Below are 27328 nucleotides of genomic sequence, written 5' to 3'. Positions count from 1 at the left end.
AACTGTAGATTTAAGGTGAACTATGTGACACTTCCATTTTATAAGTTAAAAAACCCCAAAAAACTGAAGGGCAATGTTAGCAACTATGACTGTCTGACAATATCATCTTCCTTTTTCTTCTTACCCCAGAAAGAACTGTATGAGAGAACTTACCACAGATAAACTCCAAGGTGGTCGACATGGGAGGTGGCCAGAAAGTCTCCAGTCGGGGACATAGTGACATTAAGAGGAGCCGAGTCCAACAAGAAGCTGTCTATAAGACTACAGAAAGAACCAAGACGTTACAGTCCTTCAACTCTACTAAAAAGGACACAATTCACAAAATATCATTTTGCTAAAAGAACAAAGGGTAAGAGATGAAGAAAATGTTTGCTTTTTACTTTTAAATCACCAACACCAAAAAGTCATCACTAACAAAGAGCTTTGTCAACTAAGCTACGATGGGAAAATAATCTCCTCAATGAGAGAGACCCAGAACACTAAACAGATCAATTAATTTGAGAGAGAGTTTCAATAAAAGGGAGAATACAGGAGACAATGCTGTTTTTCTGGAATGCCATTTTGGTAGGTTCGGAAACAATTCTAAAGATCACACATTTAAAATAATTTATCAGCACTCTCCTGTATTTGTTATGCCAGTGAAAATAACAAAAGGGGTAGGCAACAGAAGAAAGTAATAAAAATGGCCATGGGAGAATGGCAGTGGGGAAAAAAAGTTCGGGCAATTCTGTTTTTCAAACAGGTGACCATGTGCTACACAGCAAGCAGGAAACTCAGTCTGTGCAGCATCACCGTAAAGCAGTTCACGGTGCTCGTCCACACGGACACTTCGGACAGCTGCAAGCAGGGGCTGTGAAAAGCTGGGGAGGAAAAGGGAGCGATGGCACTCCAGAAGACGACGCACAGCAGGCTCCTCAGAGAGCAGTGTGTGCGATGAACATGAACCTTACAGACGGGCAGGACTTCAACAGATGCCGATGGTCAAGAAAGCACCTTCTGGGAGAAGGAATGTGGAAGGCAAGGCAAGGGGAACCGTGTCCAGTGAGGAACGCAGTTTGGTCTTGAATACCAAACATCTGAGTTTATCTTTTAATCAATGGAAAGCCACTACAGGCTTTTGAGCAGATAGCAGTATAATTTCTACTTTCATAAGAAAATCTGGCAGCAGAATGTAGAATATATTTGAACAGGAAGAACAGTGAGATTATGGCAGCAGTCATCTAACAAGCAGGGAAGATCTGAACTAGGATAGTGGCAGCGGGAAGCGAAATGAGGCGAATTTAAGGAGCAAACAGAAAGGCCTAACACACGGGCACGTTGCAGACGAGGCTCCCTAGGCTGGCTGAGAGTGCGAGTACTCTGTGCACCTTAAGAGGAGTATGCTGGTTTTAGTAAGAGCTGTTTCAAAAACTACTTTATTCACTGAAGCCATTACATTATCCATGAGAAGGCATGGCAAAACGACTGAAGTTCAGAATCTTTGGTAATTACATTATTTCAATAAATAAAATAACAGGAGTTAACACTTTTTTCAGTGTTCCATGCTAGGAAGTATTCTGAGCACTTGTGACTATTAATTAAATCCTCACAACCCCATGAGGCAGATCCATCCTTACTATGCCCGTTAGAAAAATGAGGCCCAGTCATACTTGCTCAAGGTAGAAAGTGACAGAGACATACCTGTCACCAAGAAGTCTGCACACTTAATCACCAAAAGCTCAGGAACACCACTACTGAAACTAAAGGTACAGCAGCCGACAGAGCACACACCCAGAAGATGACTACAGCGTGACTCACGGAAACACTATGAGCCGCTCAAATGTCACATGGAGGCCATGATTAAAGGACCCATACAAAATCTTTCTCAATCTGTTCAGAGTGATTAACAATTACAAACCTTAACTAATGAATACAAAATAGTAGGACAAGACTAAAATTAGCAGCACCACAAACAAACTAAAGTGGGCTCAGGACAATGACTGATGTTTAAATTCTCACTTATGGGAAAAAAATGTGATTAATAATCTGTCTGATTTCTGTTCAACCATTCCTTGGAAACTCATAAACACAGCTGCTTGGGGGATCAAACAAATTGGGGAAAAGGACATTTGCTAAACACTTATTATATACCAGAGACTGTCAAATTATTTAATTCATTTAATACAAACAACCCAGAGAAGAACCACTATCTCAATGTACACTGATGACTAAGCCTAAACTCAGGAATTTTAGAACTCACCATCTAACTGCTCACTAAAGTGTGTGTGAGGGATGAAACTACCTGACACGTTCAGAATCTATCTGTTAAAGAGGAATCTACTGCTTGAGCAAATTTATTTTACTTGATACTATAATTATTTTGGCAAATTCACTGTGCAACATGGTTTCCACAGCTGTTGTGTGTGGGTAGACTGGCCCTCCATTATGTAAAAGCATCAAATCAAAGAAGTGGTTTTCACATAAACAGCATGTTTTACATGGCCACAGTTGCTCATAGAGCCTAAGTGTAAAGGTTTAATCCCAGACCTAACTACCATATTGTCACCTGCTAATCCTACAAAATGAAAAGTTCCAGGTAAATTATAAGCTTTTTGAGAAAATGTTAAAAAAAATCCTCATTGTAAGGGGTCAGATTTTTAAGCACAGAGTCCCATGCATACAGGTAACATTAACTCACTTCTGATTATATTCTAAACCAGTGCAGACAATGTCTAGATGTTCAATCTCCAAAGTGATGGAATCCTCAAAGAACAGAACAAATGGATAGTTTTGCCTCAGTGGGAAATGCAAAACAAAATTCTATTCCAATTGTTCTCACGTAATGCCCCTCAGAAAGCAGGGATTGGGTGGATGAGATAGAACAAAATGCAAAATTCTATTAAAACTATTTAATTTTATATTTTTCTCACCCTGAAAAGTGTTTAACTCTTAAGAGATTAAAATTAACCATAAATAAAAGGTGGTAGCAGATGACAGAAAATTTCAGGGACAAAAATTTCAACCTCATTTCTCTGAAAACCCTAGAAACAGAAGAAAATTTTCCACACTTAAAACAAAGAAACCACTTTACAGGGAACAGTTCAGTACCATGCCTTTGTTTCAGATAGACACAATTAATCCCAGATGGCTGCATCTGCATATTACCACACCAAAGGTCCACTTACACACGGCTTCACAGTGTAGCCTTTGTAATGAGTGTACTCACTCTTTACATATTTAACATGTTATGTAAATGATAAAACTGCTTACTGAAGAAAAAACTAGGAATCCCCAAAGCTTGCGTTACTAATTATGTTTAAGAAAAGAAATGAAATTTAAAAAGTCAATGATTACCTACAACTGTATGGTCCTTACTGTATCTTCTACATCGAGAAAACCAAATCATCCTTAGTACATACCCAAGCAAGGCTGGTACCACGACTGCTGGGAAATCTTTCTCTTATGCTGTTGCTGCTGCTAAGTCGCTTCAGTCGTGTCCGACTCTGTGTGAACCCATAGACAGCAGCCCACCAGCTCCCCCGTCCCTGGGATTCTCTAGGCAAGAGTACTAGGGTGGGCTGCCATTTCCTTCTCCAATGCGTGAAAGTGAAAAGTGACAGTGAAGTCGCTCAGCCGTGTCCGACTCTAAGCCAACCCCATGGACTGCAGACTACCAGGCTCCTCTGCCCATGGGATTTTCCAGGCAAGAGTACTGGAGTGGGGTGCCAATGCCTTCTCCATCTCTTATGCTAACTACAGCAAAATCTCACTGACAAACTATGCTGCCTCGGGCAAATCACTTAACTTCTGAGCCTCCATTTTCTCATTTGTGAAACGGGACTAAAACCAGTACCTCTCTAACAGAATATGAGACAAGATGAAAACTAAAAGCACTAAAGTGCCCAGAAGTCCATGGAAAAAGTCGACTGCAACAGGGCAGCAGCAATTGTGGGAAACTGCTTTTCAGCCTTCTCATCTGCTCCACTTCAGATCTTAACCAAAGAGGTAGTTATTTGTGTCTTTATTAAAAACATACTTTGGTCCAATCAGTGTAGATATTATTATCTTTTAACAATCCTATGTGACTCATCTCTCGCTCTTGCGTTCCCCCAGCTTAGTTTCCCTGTATTCACTTAAAACTGTCTGTGTTCACTGAAAAATAAGATACCAGAGTTGAAAACATGTCAGATTTAAATGTGTTCATCTTTTTACTAAAATAAGAAATTCAGCAAAAAGCCTTATGCTGAATCAAAGACTGGTGGCTCTGAATGCTACTTTTGGATCCTAATTTTTCCAACCCCCAAAAAACTTACCATTTTTAAAAAACGTTCTGACTATTTAGTACTATTCAACATTAACCTCCCTCTCTCATCTGATGTGAACTAAAACTACTAAAAAGGAAAATGAAAAGGGCAAAGTGTCAACTCTATTTCCTATACAACTTTCCTACTACAAAGCAATTCAAATCATGTTTAATTTTAGAAAACAGAAGAACAGAAGTCCAAGAAGCAAAAGACTAATCAAAATTCCTAATGGTACCTTAAAAAAAAGTTTTATTTTATTTTAATTAAGAAAGTACTAACTTGACTGAACTTTTTGAAGCTGGAGGATAGTCAACTGATTATTTATTTTGCTTGACTCGACTTTAAGTAAAAGAGAGACACACTGTGGACAAAGCTGCCCAGTTGTTAGAGCTGGACCATCGGTGGCACTTCTGCTGTCTACGCCAAGCCCTGTACACAGGCTGTGGACGGCTGTGTCTCATTCCTGAATCAAACTTGAAGGGAAGTAAGGACACGAGGGTTTTTCCTTTCTAAAGGTCAAACTGCTTTCAGGTATGAGCTTATCTAATTCCTGAGAAACAAGAGGAGCAGAACTGGACAGATCTTAACTGAGCAATATTCCTGAAGACCGAACTACCTTCCCACTCATCTTTCTCACCTCTCTCTTTCCTCATTGTACGTTCCTTTCCCATCACTCCTTTCACACTCCACCTAAGGAATTCTTTGGTGAGTGATATGACTGCAAGTTGTGTGTACTCCTACATAATTTTTAGCAACAAATTACTCTCTGTAGGTTTCTACTGATCAAATTATTTAACAGAATTAATGTTTTCTCTTCAAGTGCCGATTTAGTAGCAAGTTTCAACCTATGACAGGTTTCTTAACACTGTTGGGTTTTATCCAAATCTTAAGACACACATTTCCATTATGTTAAGGTATCTAAATGTCTTCTTTCAAGAATTATGTTAGAGACAGAAAATATATAATATACACAAAGTTAAGGGTTCTGACCTCTTAATTCAATATCAACAACAACAACAAAATACAAAAAAATGCTCAGAATAAGTTTGCAGTCCTAAAGTATGATCTCTAGTCTGGAGTATTAAAAAGGCCAGATGAGCTTTCTTAAGTGAGTTTATGCAACTCACTTCTACTTCTCAATTTTGCAGGAATAGCGAACCTAAGAGATTGGAATTTCCTCACTATCATTTCTTTCAGCACTAATCTCTTAGTTTGAGATCAAACACACTTCAAGGATAAAATATAAGTCAGGTTAGAAAAATCTCCAAATACAGTCACAGTCAAAAAGTACATAATCTGTTAACAACAGGTAAAAGTCACATGTGAAGACAATGACTAAGAAAACTTCTGCTAAGGTTAGGGATTTAACAACTCACCACCCAGACGGAAGGTCCCAAGTTCTAATAGAGCAATCCATTGAAGCACTTATTAACCAACGACCATCAGGGCTGAAAGTCTTTAAATTGAAAGAAAAACATAAATATTAGAGGTGTGTACACATGTATGGATGTGTCTATGTATATTTGTATCTGTATATTTAACAAAGAATGTAAGAAATGAAAAGATAATGCACACTTGATTAAAAAATGTTTGATGCATAAAATGTAGACCACCTCATCTTATATAAAAGAAAATACCATTTCTTATATACCCCTGAGGATACTGCTAAGGATTAGGCTTTTACATGAATTATAAAACTTTTAAAAATGAATAGTAGTACATAATTTTTACTCCATAATCTATTTATAGACAATTAACAAATGTTTGACTACTGTTTTTAACATAAATCTGTGCTGACAACATTCAATTAGAAATATTTTATTAGCCTAATTTCATTTATAAAGTATCAATGAAGCTTTGAACAAAGCCACATTTCCAAGAAGAGTCTATTCCAAAATGATTTTAAAGAATGCAAATTCTCTTAATGTAGAGAAGTTACTGAAGAAGTTGTTCTTGTAGATTCAGCTAAAAATCTTTTCTTCCTTAATGATGTTTTAAATATAATTTAAAACCACAATAATATTTTCAAAATAAAATTTAAACAATAAACTACTTATGACACCATAAAGAAGTTGTATCTTCTCTACAAGTTGTATCTTCTCTATAAGATAAAAATGGAAGAATAACATGAGGTTTAAACCAGGTCAAATGTGAAGAAAGACCGAAAAGGAAAAACTTTTAAGTTTATATTGAAGTAATTGTTCATCCAAGAGACTAAACACACCACAGGGATTATGACCATTGGTTTTGGGATTATGACCATTCATATTAGCAAATGATAACTGGAATAAGTGAACTCCAACTTGGTCATCGGGCTGCAATGATACTATGGAAACTTAAACCTGAAAGTATAGAGAACTCAATTTACAGAAGGATAGTGTAGATAATGAGGAATGGGAAAATGACTCTGACAGCTAAAGTCATGTTATAAAGGCTCACAGATTTAATTGAAGAGGAGTAATTTATTCTTGACTAGGAGAAACTCCACACATAACTCAAAAGGAAAGAAACAGGAAGAACAAGTTGGCTCTGACAGATGTTTTCAAAAATGAAACTTCATTAAAATTACTTCACTCCCACCCTCACTGCTATAGTTGCTGTCACAACAAATTCTGCTGATGAGTAGTTATGCCAATTTCTTATCTACAGAACAAAGTAATTTCCTGGCCATTTCACCCCTATTTTTAAGGAAATGGGTACACATTGTAAATTCAGATTTTTGGTGTGAGACCTGATAAGTGAATACAGCTTGGGGGGGTGCCACTAAAGAGCTAGAAATTTGTTTTATTTCTGTTTCAAGTAAATCAAGATACCTGCAACTGATGTAAAGTCTTCAACATACACTGCTTATACTGAGTACTTCTTACCATATTTCCCACCATAAGAACATAACAGTAAGATAAAATACATATTCACTAATTAAACTCTTTTGAAATTAAGATAAACATTAGAAATCACACTAAACTAGAATAAACCAAGTATTAGATATGCCAGGTCTCCTACTATTAATTCATTATGCATGCAGAAAACAAAAATGAGTTCTCTCAGCTTAGTTTAATACTAAGTCAAAAATGATACCTATGTTTCAATGAATCATTCTGGCCTTGTTTAGAGTTAAAGAGAAAAAATGAACTCTTGGATATACATTTTAATCTAATGGCATTATCCTCCTGAGAAATATTAAAACTTCTTTTCATTCTAAATTTTCCTTAAAAAAAACCTGCTTTGAAAATTAGTCTCCAAATTATTTACTTTGAACATCTCATATGATGAGTTTAATGCCATTAAAAGATAGCAGTTTCAATTATTAGGACATTTTTAACCTAAATAGAAATAGAAATTAATCAAGTTTTATTTTAACATCTAAAGTCTGTTTTACCATGTCATTTATTTGGCCTTGGTGTCCAGAAAACTCTCTGACAATCTTCCTAGTTTCTATGTCCAAAACACTAATGGAGAAGTCGTCCAAGGCAAGTCCCAGAATGCCACTAGCAAGACAAATGCATTAGTTTTAACAAACGAACAAAAACAACCTCTTGAAACTAAAATCTCACAGTCAAGTTTTGTTAATCAAGTATACCTTTGGGGTAAGTTAAACAAAATGTTCTTTCATATGAAAAGTTTGGTTTTTGTTAAATTATATACAGCTGACCACTTTACAAGAGGGTTAGGGCACTAACCCTCTACAGTCAAAAGTCTGCATATAATTTTACAGTTGGCCCTCCCCGTCCACGGCTCTGCATCTGTGGATTCAACCAACAATGGATTATGTACTGCTATCCTGAAGTATTTAGTGAAAAAAAGCTGTGCGTAAGTGGACCCGCACAGTCCAAACTTGTGATGTTCAAGAGACTACTGTACCTTACTTAAATTAAGAACTTTTTCTAAAAACATCAAGAAGAAAATCCATCATCATTAGAAGAAAAACTTTACCTGTCTCTATGTAGCAGCATCAAATTTGGAGATGAATCGAGGCTCACAGAATGAATTAAAACTTTGTTTTTAAAGTTCCAGAACTTGAGTACTCCTTCACTACCAGCTGTAATTGTCAACTGGTTTAATCCATCCACTGCAACACCTCTAACAGATCCTTTATGGGCTTTAAAGCATATGTTAAAAGAAAGAAGAAATAAGAATTGCAATGGCCTCTCCAAACACTACACAAAGAGTGATTACTTTATTTGAATATCTAAGTTCCCACTATTCAACTTCCCTAAAATCTTTAATGTGGATTTTAGGAACGGAGGGAAAATTATTCTACTACATGAGTAATAACAAAATCTACCATCAGGTTGATGCCATGGAAGGTTTCAAAAAATAGTTAAGATATTCTGTTTAATACAAGGAGAAGGAACCAAACACTTTAATTTCTATAATAGCCACTTTCCCTTAATACAACTATGATTTCATTCTCTTTGAGTACTTCAATGAGGTGTTCTGCCACATAGGGTTGACGATAACCCATATGCAACTTTAGCAAAATGCCTGGAACTCAAGAATTTAATAAATGCCAGTGACAGTTATTAGCCTTTTATCTATCTATAATACTTTTTTAAAAAAATAAGAAAAAGAAAAAAAAGGCTGATACCTTGATCCCTGCCGAAACTCCCCCGGTGTATACCAGACTGCATGTTATACACATCAACAGCTCCCGATGAGAGACCAATCACAGCAAAGTTTCCACAGGAAGTTATATCTACTGCCTTAGGAAAAACAAAATTAACACAAAAGACACAGAAAGTAACTAATATTGTTATTGTACTTTACGTTTTCCAAAGTATTTATCAATTGTCTCATTTTTTAAAAAAGATAGTAAATGCATTACTTCATTAATTTTCTTAAACATAATTATTTTGGGGTGTATTAAAAATATCTGCTTGATTCTGCCTCCCTTCTCTAAGTATCGAGAAATCCATACTTCCAAGATGGCAAAATATAACCAAAATTAACTTCATTGAAATTTAAATGACATATCAACTGGTATTTGATTTTTATTTTATTCACAACAGTGCTAAAGTCAAAGCATTCCATTGCCTGATTTCTTACTACCTTACTTTACTTTTGTAATTGCTTCTATAGCAGATACAAAAGTGAAACCATATTAGTTTCAGTTCAAGGGAAAAGTCCCAAGTATTTTAATTACAACTTCGTTTTTTTTAAGGAAGGAAATATACAAGGTAACTAGAGAAGGAAATGGCAATCCACTCCAGTCTTCTTGCCTGGAACACTCCATGGATGGGGAGCCTGGTGGGCTTCAGTCCATGGGGTCGCAAAGAGCTGGACACAACTGAGCACACAGAACACACAAGATAACACGTGGAAAACATCCAGTTTATCAAGTGTCTGTAAAACAAACTCCTATTTAACACTTAGAGAAGCAATGTTATACTAAAAAGATGCCTTTTCTTTCTGTTAAACACATGAGACTGGCTACATGGGGGTCACGGCCAGAGAAAGCCTTCCCTACCACTGTGTGTTAGTCAGATGCCACCCACCTGGGAGTCCATTCAAAGACTGCTGGCTTATGCCGAAAGAAAGAGATGACTTCTAAGACCCAAAAGAGAATGCTTACTACAGGATATCTGTTCCAAACAGTAAGACTGATGCACCACTGAGTCAAGATATATTTACATAGCATCCACATTTAACTGTGTTCAACTTATATATATTTTTCTAGATAATTATAGCGTATTTCTTAGAAAATGTTTTTATATAAGAAATTATGGACTAAAAGCTTAAAAAAGTATTCTGTCTTCCTAAATAGAAAACTAACATAATTTTACCTATTTTGAATAACTCAGAAATTTATGCTGCGTTGTACAGTTATGCTCTTAGGAACTAATGAAGATACTAGGCTATATTGCTGAGATTGTTTAGTCGCTATGTCGTGTCTCTTTGCGACCCCACAGACAGCAGTCCACCAGGTTCCTCAGTCCATGCGATTCTCCAGGCAAGAACACTGGGATGGGTTGCCATTTCCTTCTCCAGGGGATCTTCTTGACCCAGGGACTGAATTCACGTCTCTTGCATCAGGCAGGCGGATTCTTTACCCTTCAGTCACAGCCTGTAAGTAATGACGGTCCTGAAGGCACTATTATACCCTAGTCCCCCATATCCAGAGAATACGTGACAAGACCCTCAGTGGATGCCTTTAATGGCGGGCAGCACCAAGTCCTACACGTACAGGCTTCTCCCTATACTAATGGGCAAGCAGTGTATACAGCACGGACATGTTAGATAAAAAGATGATATTAGACTGGGACAGTGCTATTCAGATGGCATACAATTTAAAATTTATACATTGTGTACTTCTGGAATTTTCTATTCAGAATTTTCAGACTGAAGTTGAATAACTGAAACCATGGATGGGGGTACTGCTGTACTTTTTGGAACCTGAGTTTATTTTAATAGGCTTTATTGTTGTTAACAGGATGGCTTCTAACCTATTTTTTTAAGACAGCAAAACAAAGGGAAAATGAATAAGGTGAGGGTTACCTGTGAGTGAAAAACTGTACTCTGTGCACTGGCTGTCTAATAAACACTGGTTTATTGCATACTGGTTACCGCCTCTGCTCCAGACAGCTAACTCTGCCAGACAAATGACGCAGCACCAGCTAAGTATCACTGTGCTTGTGTCTGTGAATATATATTGTGTGTACACACACACACACAACGTCCTGTGGGTGATCACTATAGGCTAAGAGTTAAAAATACAGGTTCTAGAAGGAGTGGTCTGAGGTTCAAATCCCAGTTTACCACTCGGTACTAGTTTTACTCATCTTGGGCATATTACTCATTATATTAAGCCTCAGCCTCCGTTTTACTATCTATAAAAAGAGGCTAACAATATTCCACATCATAGGACTGTTGTGAGAATAAGATAAAATAGCATGTGCCAGGCAGAGAGCCTGGAACAAAGTAAGCACACAAAAAATGTTAGCTGTAACTGTTATTTACACTACTATTATTTTAATAGCTACTCAACTGTTCAGGTAAACTTGAGAAGTTTAAGATAGAATCTCTATGGCTTAGAAATCAAAGTTTAAGAGTGGAGTTTTGTACTATGGAGAACAGAGCATACACACTGACCAAAAAAACCCGTACAAAATAGGATCAAAGTAATTATATTTCCATACACTAGCAAAAACAATCCAAAATGAAATTAAGAAATCTATTTACAGTAGCACTGAAAAGAATAAAATACTAGGAAAAGTTTAACCAAAAACGTAGGAGACTGGTACACTGACAACTATAAAACACTGGTAATAGAAATTAAAAATCTAATTAAATGCAAAGCCATCTCATGTTTATGGATCAGAAGTAATATTAAGATGGTAACACTCCTCAAATTGAGGTGTATAATCAATAAGATCTCTATCAAAATCCCAGCTGCTTTCTTTGCAAAAACTGACAAGCTGATCATACTGAAATTCAATAGACCAGAATAGCCAAAACAATCTTGAAGAACAAAAAATTAGAAGATTCAATTATCCTGATTTTAAAAAACTTTACTACAGAGTGACCATACTCAAGACAGTGTCATACCGGCATAAAAAAGACAAAGACTCACTCAACAGAACAATCGAAGAGACCTGTGAATAGAAAAAAGCCCTCATGCATGTCAAACAATTTTTGGCAAAGGTACCAAGACCATTCAATGTGGAAAGAATAGTGCTTTGGGCAAATAACACTGACATAACTAGACATCCAAAGGCAAAAGCATGAACTTGGACCCCTATATGATATCGTACACAAAAATTAACCTTAGAAGGGTTACAGATCTAAATTTAAGAGCTAAAATTATGAAACGCTCAGAAGAAATTACAAAAGTAAATCTTCATGACCTTGGGTAAGGCAATGTTTTTCAAAAAACCACAAAAATGGCTAGACTTCAAAATTAAAACCCCTTTATGCTGAAATGACGCCAAGAAGAAAAGGAAATGAGAGCCCACAGAACGTGTGTGCTTAGTCGCTCAGTCATGTCCGACTCTTTTTGCGACCCTCTGGGCTGTAGTCTGCCAGGCTTCTCTGTCCATGGGATTTTCCAGGCAAGAATACTGGAGTGGGTTGCCATTTCCTTCTCCAGGGGATCTTTCTAACCCAAGGTTCGAACCCACATCTCCTCCATCCCCTGCACTTCAGGTGGATTCTCTACCCACTGAGCATCAGCCCACAGAACAGGAAAAACTATTTGCAAATCGTATATCTGATAAGGGACCTGTATCCCAAATATATAAGGAGCTATTACAATTCAAGAGTAAAAAAATAAATAACTCCATTAGACAATGGGCAAGTAACATGAACAGACATTTCTCCGAAGACATAGAAGTGGCCAGTAAGCCACTGTACGAGAAAAGACTCTGATGCTGGGAAAGACTGAGGGCAGGAGGAGAAAGGGGTGATAGAGGATGAGACAGGTGGATGGCATCACCAACTCAATGCATATGAAAAGATGCTCAACACTGTTAAATCACTGGGAAAATATGAAACAGAAGCCACAGTGATAAACTACTTTATACCTACTAGGACAACTCCAGAATCACTGCAGATGGTGACTGCAGCCATGAAATTAAGAAGCTTGCTCCTTCCTAGATAGCATATTAAAAAGCAGAGACATCACTTTGCCAAAAAAGGTCTGTATAGTCAAAACTATGGTTTTCCAGTAGTCATGTATGGATGTGAGAGTTGGACCATAAAGAAAGCTGAGCACTGAAGAACTGACGCTTTTGAACTGCGGTGTTGAAGACTCCTGAGAGTTCCTTGAACTGCAAAGAGATACAACCAGTCCATCCTAAAGGAAATCAGTCCTGAATATTCACTGGAAGGACTGATGCCAAAACTGAAGCTCCAATAACTTTTGCCCCCGGATGTAAAGAGCTGACTCATTGGAAAAGACCCTGATGCTGGGAAAGATGGAAGGCAGGAGGAGAAGGGACGACCGAGGATGAGACGGTTGGATGGCATCACCAACGTGATGGACATGAGTTTGAGTTAACTCCGGGAAATGGTGATGAACAGGGGAAGCCTGGCGTGCTGCAGTCCATGGGGTTGCAAAGAGATGGACACAACTTAAATGACTGAACAACAAGGACAGCAATAATCAAAAGGAACAAAACTCTTATACATTGCTGGTGGGAATATAAAATTGTGCAGCCACTTTGGAAAACAGGTTGTCAGTTCCTTAAAAACATTAAACAGAGTTACATTATGTTAGGTGATCTAACAAGGTACAAATACAGAGAGAACAAAAACATATGTCCACACAAAAGCTTGTACAGCATTATTTATAATACCCCCAAACTAGAAACAATACAAATGTCTATCAACTATCAATGGCTAAACAAAATGTGGTTTTATCTACAGAATAAAATAGTATTCATAAAAGGAATAAAGTACTGATACATCCTACAACATGGATGAACCTTAAAACATGCTAAGTGAGGAAGACAGTCACGGAGGCCATATATTATGATTCTATCCGTGTGAAATGCCCAGAATAGGTATTGAAGTTGCCTGGGTTGGGGAGATGGGGGAAAAGTGAGAGAATGAGGATTATTGTTAGTGGGTATAGGGTTTCTTTTTTAGTGATGAGAATGTTTTAAAATTAGACTGATTAGATTTTGGTGATAATAGCAAAATTCTATGAATACACTAAAACCCACTAAAGTATACATTTTAAATGAATGAATTTCAAGGTAAGTAATTTTATATCAGTAAAATTTATTTTGAAAAAGCAGAGGCAACAATTCTGCAAACCAAATTTGACATCATTTCTATATAGCTTAAAATCTGAACTCAATAGAAGACTTACATTATTATCAAAAGAAAACAAAATAAAATGTTAATAGAGTAAGAAGTTATAAGTTAACAGTGGCATTTAGAAAATTATATTTAAAAAAGGCTTAGACAGTACTCAGTCAGACAAATAAATAACTTCTACATCTTTAACTCAACTAAAGATTTACCTGAATCTTACTCCTACATTGAAAGAGAAAAGGAAGGAAGAAACCTTAAGATTCACATTCATTGAATATAACACTATATACTCAACATAATTCAGGTAAGAAAGTATACTAATAAATGCTGAAACCCACCTCAAAGAGTATTCTAAGTAATCCTATATTAAACAGAAAATTTAAATGACCAATATACTACATCTAGTCTAGCAAAGCTTAACTTAAATCTATAATAAGTTAAAACCTTAAAGATTTTAAAATTTTAAAATAAGTTTTAAATAAAATACATTTATTTTAAAATAAATAAAATATAAGTTAAAACCTTAAAAGATTTTAATAAAATAATAAAATTTTATTGAAATTCTAATAATTTTAAATCTTAAAATCTATAATAAATTTATATATATATAAAATCTCATATATAATTTCCAGCTTCTCTCCAAGCTGGAAAACTTTAACACTATTAGGGAATAATTTCAAAATGTTAAACCATGTTCTTCGTTCTTTCAACGAATATTGCCAGTAATAAAACTGAGTTTAATAAGACACCCACAGGACAGTTCTATAGGAGGAAGCGCCCTCGCAAACACGTCACTCACTGTCGCAGTTGTGCTGTCTGTCTTCAGCCCTGCTGGCCTGAGAAAGTGAGCACCTATGGTAGATCTCTGGTAGTTCCAGGTGGAGCAGGAGAGCTTACCCTGATGGCAAGCAACGATACCATCCCAGTCACTTTCACGAGCTTCCTCTAAAACATAATTTAAATCGCTCATTCACTCACCTATTTAATAAGCATTTAATACTCTATGTTATAATTTAGCATTAAGACACAGTATGGTAAACAGGTAATTCCTGCTAACAATGAGTTTCCAATCGAACAAGAAATTCTGATTAGAAGACATTACAGTAAGATTAAGTATCTTTTTAAGAGTATTCAGGAGGAGTTTACTAAGAGATCTGGGGAGAGTAATAAATGGCTCCTTGAAAGAAGTAAAACAGGTAGAAATTAATGGATTGGGGTGTGGATTGAGACACACACAGACGGGCCCAAGCGTAACTCGAACAAAATTAGGCACAGAAAGTAAATGCAGTATTTTCCTGAGGGGTGGGAGAAGGGCAAAGCCACTGGTCCACATTACCAACAGTCTTAAAAGCCATGTTAAGAAGAGCAGATTCCATCCAAAAAGGTAATTAAGGGGTAATTAAGATCTTTGAGCATATGACAGGAGGTACTTAAAGTAAAAAAAAAAAAATATTACTCAGGTTGCTATAAACGGAAATGGTGATAAACAATTATTTCTATGACAGTTTTCACTCAACAGTCTTCTCATCTATCTACATTTTTCTTAAAATTGTTTCTTGGAATGATGCACTGCTCCAACGACACAGTTCACTAAGACCACCGTGTGTTCATATCTTAATTAAGTTAGCCAAAGCTCCATATTATCAGTTCTCACCTTCTACATTAGTGACTTTCTTATACCAGGCTTATGAGAGAATAAATTAGAAGACTTACAAAATAGAATAGCAAATATGTTTATTATAGTTTAGGGAGAACAAAGCCTAGAATTAATAGATAACAAGTTCCGATTATAAGTAAGTCATTTTTGGTCTTCACACAAGACTTGCATGCATTTGGGATGCATCCTGGATTCTTACTATTGTTTGCCAAAACATTTATTAAAATGGAAGAAATAAAGAAATATATTCAAGTGACCCTCCAGATGCTTTTTAGTATTTGTAAAAACATTTACTAAAATGGAGAAAATAAGAAACACACAGAAGGAAATAAATGACAGGGCAGAACTCGAAACACAACACGAAGCTTCTTACCAGCTGCGAACTCTGTGACGGGTGGGAGTCTCACAGACATGGTGTTCTGAAGTCCTTTACGTTTGACTCTCTTTTTATTTATTAATCCTGGGGTTAGGTGAGAGGGGAATATAGCTATGAATGTATGATGAAAATGTATATAAGAGAAAAGCTAATTCGTTGAACTTTTTATGTAAAGTTCAAGATATTCCCATTTAAAAATCTTTAATATAAAGATTATGTTATTACCACTATCTTAGTGGTATTGAAAATTGCATTATAATATAAATGAAGAGACTGCACTTACAATATTAGCAAAAAAAATAGCAAATTATATTAAAATATATAAAATACCACTGAATAATCTTAAATATGCAGGACCAATAAGAGAAAAACTAAAAACCTTCATTGAGGAACATTAAAGACAACTCGAATGGGGATATATCATATTCCTAGATGAGACAATTCTTAAAGATTATCAAATCTCTCCAATTTGATCCTAAGAATTATAATTGTGGATGTTGATTTAAAATTGATTCTGAAATTCATCTGGAAGTATATACATGTATGAATAGCCAGGATATTAACTTCCAAAGAAGTTTAATTATAAATAAGCCTGAATATTGTTGTTTAACAAACAAATCTTTCATATGATAAAAACCATGGGCATGAATAGAGAATTAAAAAATCTCTTCTGGCAAAAAGATGGGACTCTTCTTACTTGGATGCTTCCTGTAAGCTCCTTTCCATCTTTAAATTCTGCATTCCACAGATGACACCACACTTATGGCAGAAAGTGAAGAAGAATTAAAGAACCTCTTGATGAAAGTCAAAGAGGAGAGTGAAAAGTTGGCTTACAGCTCAACATTCAGAAAACTAAGATCATGGCAGGTGGTCCCATCACTTCATGGCAAATAGATGAGAAAACAGTGGAAAAAGTGGAGGACTTTATTTTGGGGGGCTCCAAAATCACTGAAGATGGTGACTGCAGCCATGAAATTAAAAGACGCTTATTCCTTGGAAGCAAAGTTATGACCAACCTAGACAGCATATTAAAAAGCAAGAGACATTATTTTGCCAACAAAGGTCCGTCTAGTCAAGGCTATGGTTTTTCTAGTGCTCATGTATGGATGTGAGAGTTGGACTATAAAGAAAGCTGAGTGCCAAAGAACTGATGCTTTTGAACTGTGGTGTTGGAGAAGACTCTTGAGAGTCCCTTGGACTGCAAGGAGATCCAACCGGTCCATCCTAAAGGAGATCAGTCCTGAGTGTTCATTGGAAGGACTGATGTTAAAGCTAAAACTCCAATACTTTGGCCACCTGATGAGAAGAACTGACTCATTGGAAAAGACCCTAATGCTGGGAAAGACTGAAGGTGGGAGAAAAAGGGGACAACAGAGGATGAGATGGTTGGATGGCATCACTAACTCAATGGACATGGGTTTGGGTGGACTGCGGGAGTTGGTGATGGACAGGGAGGCCTGGCGTGCTGCCATCCGTGGGGTCGCAGAGTCAGACACGACTGAGCAACTGAACTGAACTGAGCAGATGGCTCCAGTTGCATTATCAATGTCTTTTGAGTGGTAGCATTATGTTTTCCCCACCTAAGATACCTAACTCTTCAATCTTACAGTAGCACCTGAACCACTTCTACAGCAATACTGAGTTACAAATCTTATTACTGCTCTTTCATATAAGGGAATTTCATTTTATCCTAAGAAAGAGGAAATTTAATAATGAAACCTCCTTTGGTTATCTCCCAGACTCTTTGAGATGAATTTTTTTATGACCAGTAGCTTTTTTTCCATTTTGCAAAGACCTACCATGTCCCAAGCTCTTGTTAAATTTTTCGTGTACCGTGGAAAATGACTGAAGTGTTCCATCCTGACCTGTTGATATACACAGAAAATGTCTAATCAAGCTTCATCAAAACAATGGACCATTTGAATCATGACGCTTATAAAATTATATTCTATAAAAAGCATGAAGTTAGCTGGCAGCACTTTAAAAGGAAGCTGATTGTAACTACCTCATTCATAATATTCAACTGCCCATGGAATGCCATTTTGTAAAAACAAAGGATAAAATGAGGTGCTAATAAATTCCAGCAGATTATCTGGATAGGCAAGGGCCACATTTCTGGAATTTGTCCATTCTGACTCCAACGATTACTAAATAGAATGATGTTCCAAATAAAAGTAATATCAGCTAGTGTTTCCTGAAGTATTCAAAAACAATCACCTCATTTTACCCAGATTTTCCAGTCACTCAAAGGGAATCTGAATCTAAAAATGTATAAATACCAAACCTAATAGATATAAAACACTTTGTTTTCATTACTTGCTGAATTAAACTAATAGCACAAAGCAGAAACTCACTTGCACTAAGAATGTGTTGTCCATTTTGTCCCATAATATCTTATTCTGGTAAGAGGAGCACTATGTCCCATTCTGAATCTCAGAAGCCGGCCTTCACCTGCGGGACCATCAAATATCCATATCTGCCAAGAAATGAATAAAAGTAAAGCTCTCCCACAAGTGATCTGCAAGCAGTCAAACTATCTTCTACATAAATCTACTGGCATTGGGTAATGCCTGCAGACCACTGATCCTGGAGTACAGGTTAGGGAAAAGATAAGCTGTCTAAATTTCTCCAACTCCAATAATCTTGCCTGGAAAATCCCATGGACATAGCCTGGCGAGTGACAGTTCACAGGGTCACAAAGAGTTGAACACGACTGAGCAACTGAGCACAGCACAACTTTCTCACTTCATGAAATTCAGGCAATCTGCTATGCCTTTTATTTCATCTGTATCAATGTCTTATCCCGTATTCCTTTCACCTGCTAGGTTCACGCTGATACATTAAAGCAGGCTTGTAATAACCCAAAGGAAGGCAGTAATAAGCACAGTACCCTGAGAGCGTTGTCAGCACCGTTTGTGACCAGAAGCGGCTCTCTGTGGAGAAACGTCAGTCCGGCAATCGCTGTAGAATGTGCATTTCTCATTTGATTGATTAACTTTTTGTCTTCTAGATCCCAGAGTCCAATATGGCCACATGGGCTTCCAGCTGCCATTACTGGGTGACCATCTGTTGTTAGATAGAATACACTAAGAAAAACATGCACCATCAAACAACTAAACTTAACAATGCTTCTCTCCACTCTTTTAATCCATAAATATAAATTTAAAATAAAAGACTATAGACCAATAATCTACCAATATTCCTTTGGCTCTTTATATTCCAGTATTTCATTCATTTGTTAGATTAAATTATAAACAAATATTAAGAAAATTTCTATGAACTTCAAAGTAATACACCTGAAGTTTTCTTAATTTTCATCCATAAACAAGTTGAGAGTTACCTGTGCGAAATGAAATCGAAGTAATAGGTCCCCAGTCTTGACGAAACTTCATTAACGTTTCATCAAATTTAATGTTGTGAATGATAACCTGACCCGACATGAGACCAACAGCCACAACATCCACAGCTGGTGCCTGAAAATTAAATGACTCAACTTCTTATTTTCTTAATCAAATAGCTTTAATAATACTGATGTTACCAAAATAAGTATTAATAATGGAATATATTTCTGGAGATGACAAAAACAATGAATACTGTCATTCTGGCATACTTTAATTGATATCTGGCATGGAAATATTTTGGAAAAGGCAATGGCACCCCACTCCAGTACTCTTGCTTGGAAAATTCCATGAATGGAGGAGCCTGGTAGGCTGCAGTCCATGGGGTAGTGAAGAGTCGGACAGGACTGAGCGACTTCCCTTTCACTTTTCACTTTCATGCATTGGAGAAGGAAATGGCAACCCACTTCAGTGTTCTTGCCTGGAGAATCCCAAGGACGGGGGAATCTGGTGGGCTTCTGTCTATGGGGTCGCACAGAGTTGGACATGACTGAAGCAACTTAGCAGCAGTAGCAGCATGGAAGTATTTAGGAATGATTTTTCCAATTACTTCCCAGCTTCAGTCTGGTAGTCATTATCACTTCCCCACCCACAAACATAGTAAACTTGCTAAGAAAATAGCCATAATACAAAAGAAGCTGATACGTGAAATCAATACAGATCATTATTGCCTGTAATATAAAATTAAAAATAAAAAAAGACAACTCTTAGAAAACATATAAAGTGAAAGTGAAGTCACTCAGTCGTGTCCGACTCTTTGCAACCCTGCAGACTATAGCCTACCAGGCTCTTCCATCCATGGGATTCTCCAGGCAAGAATACTGGAGTGGGTTGCCATTTCCTTCTCCAGGGGATCTTCCCAACCCAAGGATTGAACCCGGGTCTCCCACATTGGAGGCAGATGCTTTAACCTCTGAGCCATCAGAAAACATATAAAGGCTCGCCATATGCATGGCGACATAAAAGGCCAACTACAAAGGAAGTGAAGTGGTCTATCCAAAGAATACAAGAAAAACCTATAACCCATGTTAAAGGCAAATAGGTTATACAATTAGTCTGTTCCAGCTCTAATAGTCTATGATTTTAATCTTCATTTTATACAATAGTATTACATACAGACTCTATACTATGTTTCCGTATTTAAGAACAGAAGATCAATGTCCAATACCATTACAAAATGAAATCAGGCTAAACATGTAATTAATTTGCCATCAAGTAACTACTATGCATGAGATCCTGTGTAGAAGCTGAGGATACTAAAACAAATACGACGGCTGGCTCTCAAAGAACCTAATCATCACCTGTGGGATATTCTGGGTAGGTAAAAGCAAAGCAAGGTGATGGAAGTGAGACAATGAGGAATGTGTATAAACCGAGCAGGTGTAAGGAATGGATATTTGGAAAGACAAGGTACATGGCCTGTATACGTGTCCAACATGTAAGGTTCTCTGCAGCAATACAGCCATTCAGACATACAGTTCTACAAACTCAAAGACAAAAAGCAGTTTTATCCGGAAGGGTCCAGCATCTAACAAACAATTAATACTGGACACTGATTGAAGGTAGGAGGAGAAGGGGATGACAGAGGATGAGATGGCTGGATGGCATCACTGACTCAATGGAGATGAGTTTGAGTAAACTCCAGGAGTTGATGATGGACAGGGAGGCCTGGCGTGCTGTGGTCCACAGGGTCACAAAGAGTCGGACACAACTGAGCGACTGAACTGAACTGAACAGACCCATTAGCTCAAGCTACAAATCTCAACACACTGACAAAGTTCTCTGCATGACCTACAAACTCACTTGCTTCACTGAAAAAAACCTCATCTCCACTCTGACCAAGGCACTGGACTCTCTATGTTTATCAAATGATTGGTAAACATGGAGCCACACCAACCACAGAATTAAGAGACTAATTCCAAGCAAAAAGGTTTCCACAAATATTTATAGACAAAGGCACTGTTTTCAATTCTACTTCCAAAACACTGTTTTTTAGGGTAATATTTATAAAAAACTAGACTACACATTATTTTGTCTTTAGGTCCACATACATGGTTGGCCCCTGAAACTGAAAGATCCTACCATTGCCTTCATTTCTTATCTAACTTAACAGAAAAATACTAACCTGCTGAAGCGCTGTCACTCCAACTTTCCATCCCGCAAATGTATATAGAAGTTTACTACAAAAGGAAAAATAGTTGAAAGCTATTTTTTGGGGGATAAAAAACCAAAATTAACTGCATATTAAATAATGATATAGTAACTATTTATTAAGTTCTTACTCTGCCCCACATTGTTCTAAGTAGATATATTAATCTATTTAATACTTAAAATAATGCTATGATGTAAATAGCACCTTTTTTCAGATTAAGAAACTAAGAAACTTAATTACATGAAAAAATTAAGCTAAGATTACAAGGCTAATACTGACAGAGCCCAGACTCAGAGCCTAAGCTGCTAAGAACTACGATACCATGCAGCCTCTTGGAGAAATTAAAAGAGAAAGGAAAAAAAAAATACATAAGTAAAAACTATTTTATGTGACAGATACAATTTAAAATAAAATCTTAGATCTCACTTTTTACCGCAATGTGATACCGGAAACCTAACACAAAAAAGGAACACTACTTGGTGATGGACACGGAGGCCTGGTGTGCTGAGGTTCATGGGGTTGCAAAGACTCGGACACGACTGAGCGACTGAACTGAACTGACAACACTACTTGTATGTTACATGACTGTCATGTGACAGCAGTGATGCTGCTCTGCATTTCAGAATCAAGCCACGAATGGTAGTTTATAGAGCAGAGATACCTGAGATTGTTATGACAATAAAATACTTATTCATATATTAAATTCTTTAGGCACAGATTAGGTCACTCTCACACAAAACCTACAGAGATAACCTTGGGGCAGAGAATATTTCCATCATTATTTCCTAGCCTATTACAGAATAGGTACTCAATGATATTTGTTAAGTTGAACAGAAACACTTATTTAAAACTAATAATTAATAGGATATACATTAAACCTCTGAAAATCTTACTTTCCCTTTTGAATTTGTAGGGGCTTTGGAAAGGAAAATCTGGATGATCAAATATTTCTCACTGCTCTTTTAATGATTATAAAGAAAACTGAAAAAAAAAAAAAAAAGAAAGAAAACTGAGCTGCCACTCTTTTCTCTGGATAAATGTACAAATAACAGGCAGAGATATTCACCATCATTTATCTAGCCAGCAGCAGCTATACTAACAATATTACAGACATTCATCATGTTTATGCTTGAAGATGAATATTCTTCTACTGTGAAAACCATACCTAAATGCCAGCACTAAATAAACACTGATTTGTGTCTCCATCTAATGTTTTAGTTTATTGAGAACTAGAAGCTGTTCAGTGACGACCTCAATTATTTTTCTGATCTTGTGTACTAAAGACTTCATTACAGTTTTATGAATTCTTTACAGTGCCTAAGGATATTAGAATATAGTTTTTAATGAGCATTTATGAAGCTGCCTACCATGTTCCAGGACCATATTCCAGCTTTCACATATGTGATTCCATGAGTAACAACCCCAGGAACAGGTATATTTACTGAAAACTCTCCAAAAAAGATATAAAGGAAAGAAGAATTGAGAGCCTTCAAGAATGCTTTAGGGAGTAATAGATGAGGATAAGGTAGGAATCACTTATGCTGCAAACAGAGAGCTTACTTGGATTTTACATTCCATAACTGGAGGCTTCCTTGTTCACTGCCAAGAAGTATTTTATTCAAGTAGGTACTTGGGTGCAGAATTGCAGAAATTTTAAATACTGATTTATCGAAAGGCAATTGCAGGTATTCTTCTACAAAAGTAAAGGTTATAAATAATACATAAAACAGTTTAAAATATTTTTCATACACCCATATATTTAGCACTTAAAATCTACCATATCAAAGATTTATGTACTAATATAAATCAAAGACATATACTAACTTATAAACATTCCCTGAGAAATTAAACAAATGTGATAGGGGCAACTTGCAAATTTACTTAGATTGTCAAGAATTTTCTAAAAGTTCTAATGTCAATCCCTACTTAAAATTTGACTCACTGCCAAACTGGTTTACGGGATGAAAATAAGAGTTCAAAAAAAAAAAAGACACTAAGGGAATCAGACTTAGTAGTTTTATAATTTGATCAAGAGGCAGCTAAGGTTCCGAATCAAGTGCATGGGAGGGAAGGAGCAAATATCTAAAGAGTTTTGATTAGCTCCTCAAACATGTAAAAAGTCAGAGGCAAACTTAAATGAAATCAGAAACAAGCCTTCTCACAGTTACACAGGAGATCCTCAAACGGAGGAGAGGAAAGAACTTGCAGCCCTGAGTGGAAAATGGCACAGCCTGCTGTCTTCTGGCTGCAAGCTCAAAACATTTTTTGAAACATCACATGCTTAAAATTCCTACATTGAATTTAGTTTTCTACTTCACAGTTCATCCATAATGAAAACACTTTCTCACTTAATTTTCCCAATGAACTTGAGTATCAGAGAACGAACACTTCTATTAAACTTTAGTTTCATTCTATCTGGCTGCTGCATACTCCAGGAGTATGTGTATCGCAGTTTAAGGAGCATAGATAACAGACAAGAATTATAAAATCCTTTACTTAAATATTACTTTAAAAGATCCTCGCCTCTATTTGTAACTAGCAGTCTTACTTAAGATCACTACAAAGAGCTCCCTGAAGACACCATGCTGCTGCAAGAGGAACAAAAAGCTAGGTACCAGTATCAAAAGAAAGCTGGCTGAACTTAAGAGTCAGATTCTCTAACTTCATAAAGGCCTTTTAATAGTCATCTGCATATGGACTATGGTTGAAATTCTGTCCCTCCACTTGAGCAAAGAAAAAACAAGAGTGGCTAACCTGAACAAGAACATGGAATGACTGCCAGGAGGGCAACTCCCTAAGACTTCTACTAAAAAATAAACATACTACCTCAAAAAATGAGTTATCAAGAGGTAACAAACACTAAAAATGCACACAGATCAAAAAACTTAAAAGCTTTAATTCATGTCAGACCCCAGAGTCTTTTACCTGACGAAAGCCTGCGGGTATTCTGGTGATAAATTCCTAACCTTTTGGTAGATAACATGACCACTATAAACATAGCACGAGTGACACTGTTTAAGAAAACTCACCAATTTTAAAGTGACCACTGATCATATTCTTTAGAAAAAAGCGGTATTTATTTTCCTTCAGATGACTGGATCTTAAAGTTATATACAATCTCACGTTACGAACAATTGAAAAAGCAAACCAATGTATTACTCAGGTGTAAGTTACACCAAAATTCTCCCCACAGAGGAAAATATCACGTCATTAAACTGTGGAAGAACTATAATGCCAAAGCCATTATGAACAGTTCAACAGCTAACTTAAAACCTGCCTTTAGCAAATTTTTCTTTACCTTTAGAAGCCCTTTTGCCTTATACACATTAAAGGATTCCTTAAAAACTTTTTTACTGCCTACATGTGAAACCTCTGGTATAGAAGTCATCCTTACAGAGATATTTTAGCTAGACACATACTATTCCAAAATAAAGCAGTAAATGGGTTAATTCTTACCTTCTGAATATATGTGCCAAATAATAAGAACGCTGTCAGTATCAACAGAGATAACGTGGTCCCCAAAGGGCTGCAAAAGATGGATTTCTGCCTTATGACCCTTAAAGGTATGCACTACCTGCAACGTCAAAATTAAAGAATTTCATGTTATTCATTCATCATGTAGTATTATTCATATTAACCAAAAAAACCACACAAATCCTGAAGATGCTCACATTAAGAATGCCCAACTTTCAATTACCCAAGGTTAGATCAACAAACAGCAAGGAATCACACATTTTCACCTGCTTCCCCAGCGAGTCCAATTAGGAAACATGGGCTAGGAACATGGAAATGAGATCTTTGAGGCTCAGCTTTTCAACTAAGCTTAGGGAGAAGGCATGCAAAGAGCTGGGTCCCTCAGCCAAGCCAACCAGCACAACTCCATGCATTCTGGAAAAGTGGGATGTTCCAGAAGGCTGACCTCTATAGCCACCACCAGCTGGCTTCCACAGAAGACAAGGGAGGGCGATATAGGACACTTCTTCCCTCCAGCTTTCTGCTGGACACAGACATTCTGACCCTGACAGCAGTCCCTGCACCTCACTCATTACAGTCCCTCCCCCACGGTTTCAGTTCTCACCAGGCTCCAGGAGGGCTATTTCTTCTCCTTCTCCCTCAGGCCCTATGGATGGTAACAGTTTCCTACAGTTCATAGTCTCTGATAGCTTTCTACTCCTCATCTGTACATTTATCTCTCAGGAAAAACCACAAACTGCAATATTTTGAACAAAAAAAGGACCCTGACTCTCTAAAAAGAAAAAAAAAACTTTTACTGCCTCTCAAAACAAAAACTCCCATTAAAGAACTTTAAGTTGCCTTCCTCTGCCACGGTAGAGATGATGGAAAACACTGGGAACAAACATCCGTAGCCTGAGTCAGACTTTGAGAAGTACAGTAATTCCATCACCTGGCTATCTAGCCATCCCCATGGCTACATTCCCTTTCATTCTGGACCACTAGTGCCAGTCATCTCTCAAATTAGTCATCTCAGGACAAACTTAGAAACATACGAGTAGATTAAGACAAGAAAAGATCCTCCCTTAGTAGAGAGAGCAGAAGATCTAGCTTTTTCTATGTAGGCAACAAGCACCTGGGTCTTAGAAAATGAGTCATGGGCTACGATGTTCGTAACGAAAAAATCAATCCACATAAAGCAGTGGGACAGATGTGAATCTCTTAGGAAAATATTTTCAAAATACTCTTGACTGAATCCTACCCCAACCAAATAAAGTAGAAAACTCCAGAGATGGGACCTGGTTGGAAACAAACAAGCTGTAGCAGCTAGCTGCCCAGATGATTCTAAGGTTGATCCCAGGCAAAGAAAACCAAACCAAAGCATCACTTTTAACTGGTTATGAAAATTTGATGAAATCAACTTTCTCTTCCTCCAGCAAAGTGAATATACATTAAAAAAACAAAAAAAATACGTCGAGAGTGTCTCAGATGAAGAGCAACATTAAAGTTCCCTCTCACTACCATGACAATCAATCACTGACTGCAAAAGACAAAACAGTTCAATGATACAAACCTCTTTATTACGGGCGAATGCAGAGAAAACATTCCCATAAGCAGCAAAGACTAATCTCCCATCAGCTGCCATACAGCAGATGTCCTGTGGGAGAGAGTTACCTGGAAAAAAAGAAATATAAAATGAAAGAAGTAAACATATTTTCAAATTCAAGAGAGAAAATAATTAGGAACATATTTAAAGAAATGTTAGATGCTCTCAATAATACTTCTTTTGTGAGTTTTCTGGGCTTCCCTGGTGGCTCACATGGTAAAGAAATTGCCTGAACTTAGGGAGACCTGAGTTTAATCCCTGGATGGGGACGCTCCCCTGGAGAAGGAAATGGCAACCAATCCAGTATTGTTGCCTGGAGAATTCCATGGACAGAGAAGACTGGTGGGCTACAGTCTGTGATGTCACAAAGCTTTCTACTTATGTAGACAAATAGCTGGTGCCATTTCTGCACCTTACATAGAAGCTCCCAGGTGTCATCATTGGAGCCCCCACTATGGCTGCCAAGGGACAAAGGGAGCTGTCTGCCCAGGGAAGCCAACGGCTGTAAGGTCTGGGTACCAATGCCTAGAAGGCTGCTCCCTCTGCTGGAAGGCACAGTTGTCATTTCCACCCTGGGGACAAACCTTCCTCAAACGTGAGCAACCTGTTAGGCTGGGCTCTGACACAGCAGGCGTTCTCATCCCGTA

General features: G+C 37.1%; 1 protein-coding gene across 1 annotated transcript in view; it reads right to left on the bottom strand.

The window, feature by feature from the left end:
- Nucleotides 1-27085, bottom strand: part of LOC112448582 (WD repeat-containing protein 36-like) — a 37938-nt gene extending 10853 nt beyond the window's left edge. The window contains 17 exon segments of the mRNA XM_059890702.1: nucleotides 154-261; nucleotides 5660-5739; nucleotides 7663-7771; nucleotides 8217-8382; nucleotides 8872-8986; nucleotides 14839-14984; nucleotides 16070-16156; nucleotides 17872-17937; nucleotides 18427-18457; nucleotides 18459-18548; nucleotides 18963-19138; nucleotides 19413-19545; nucleotides 21596-21650; nucleotides 23183-23315; nucleotides 25079-25196; nucleotides 26649-26784; nucleotides 27060-27085. Coding sequence (XP_059746685.1) covers nucleotides 154-261; nucleotides 5660-5739; nucleotides 7663-7771; nucleotides 8217-8382; nucleotides 8872-8986; nucleotides 14839-14984; nucleotides 16070-16156; nucleotides 17872-17937; nucleotides 18427-18457; nucleotides 18459-18548; nucleotides 18963-19138; nucleotides 19413-19545; nucleotides 21596-21650; nucleotides 23183-23315; nucleotides 25079-25196; nucleotides 26649-26784; nucleotides 27060-27085 — 1775 coding nt within the window.
- Between the last annotated feature and the right edge of the window lie 243 nt (nucleotides 27086-27328).

Source organism: Bos taurus, chromosome 10 (genome assembly GCF_002263795.3).
Source record: "Bos taurus isolate L1 Dominette 01449 registration number 42190680 breed Hereford chromosome 10, ARS-UCD2.0, whole genome shotgun sequence".
Classification (NCBI taxonomy): domain Eukaryota; kingdom Metazoa; phylum Chordata; class Mammalia; order Artiodactyla; family Bovidae; genus Bos; species Bos taurus.
Note: the sequence above shows the minus strand (reverse complement) of the source record. Positions and strands in the feature narration are given on the sequence as shown.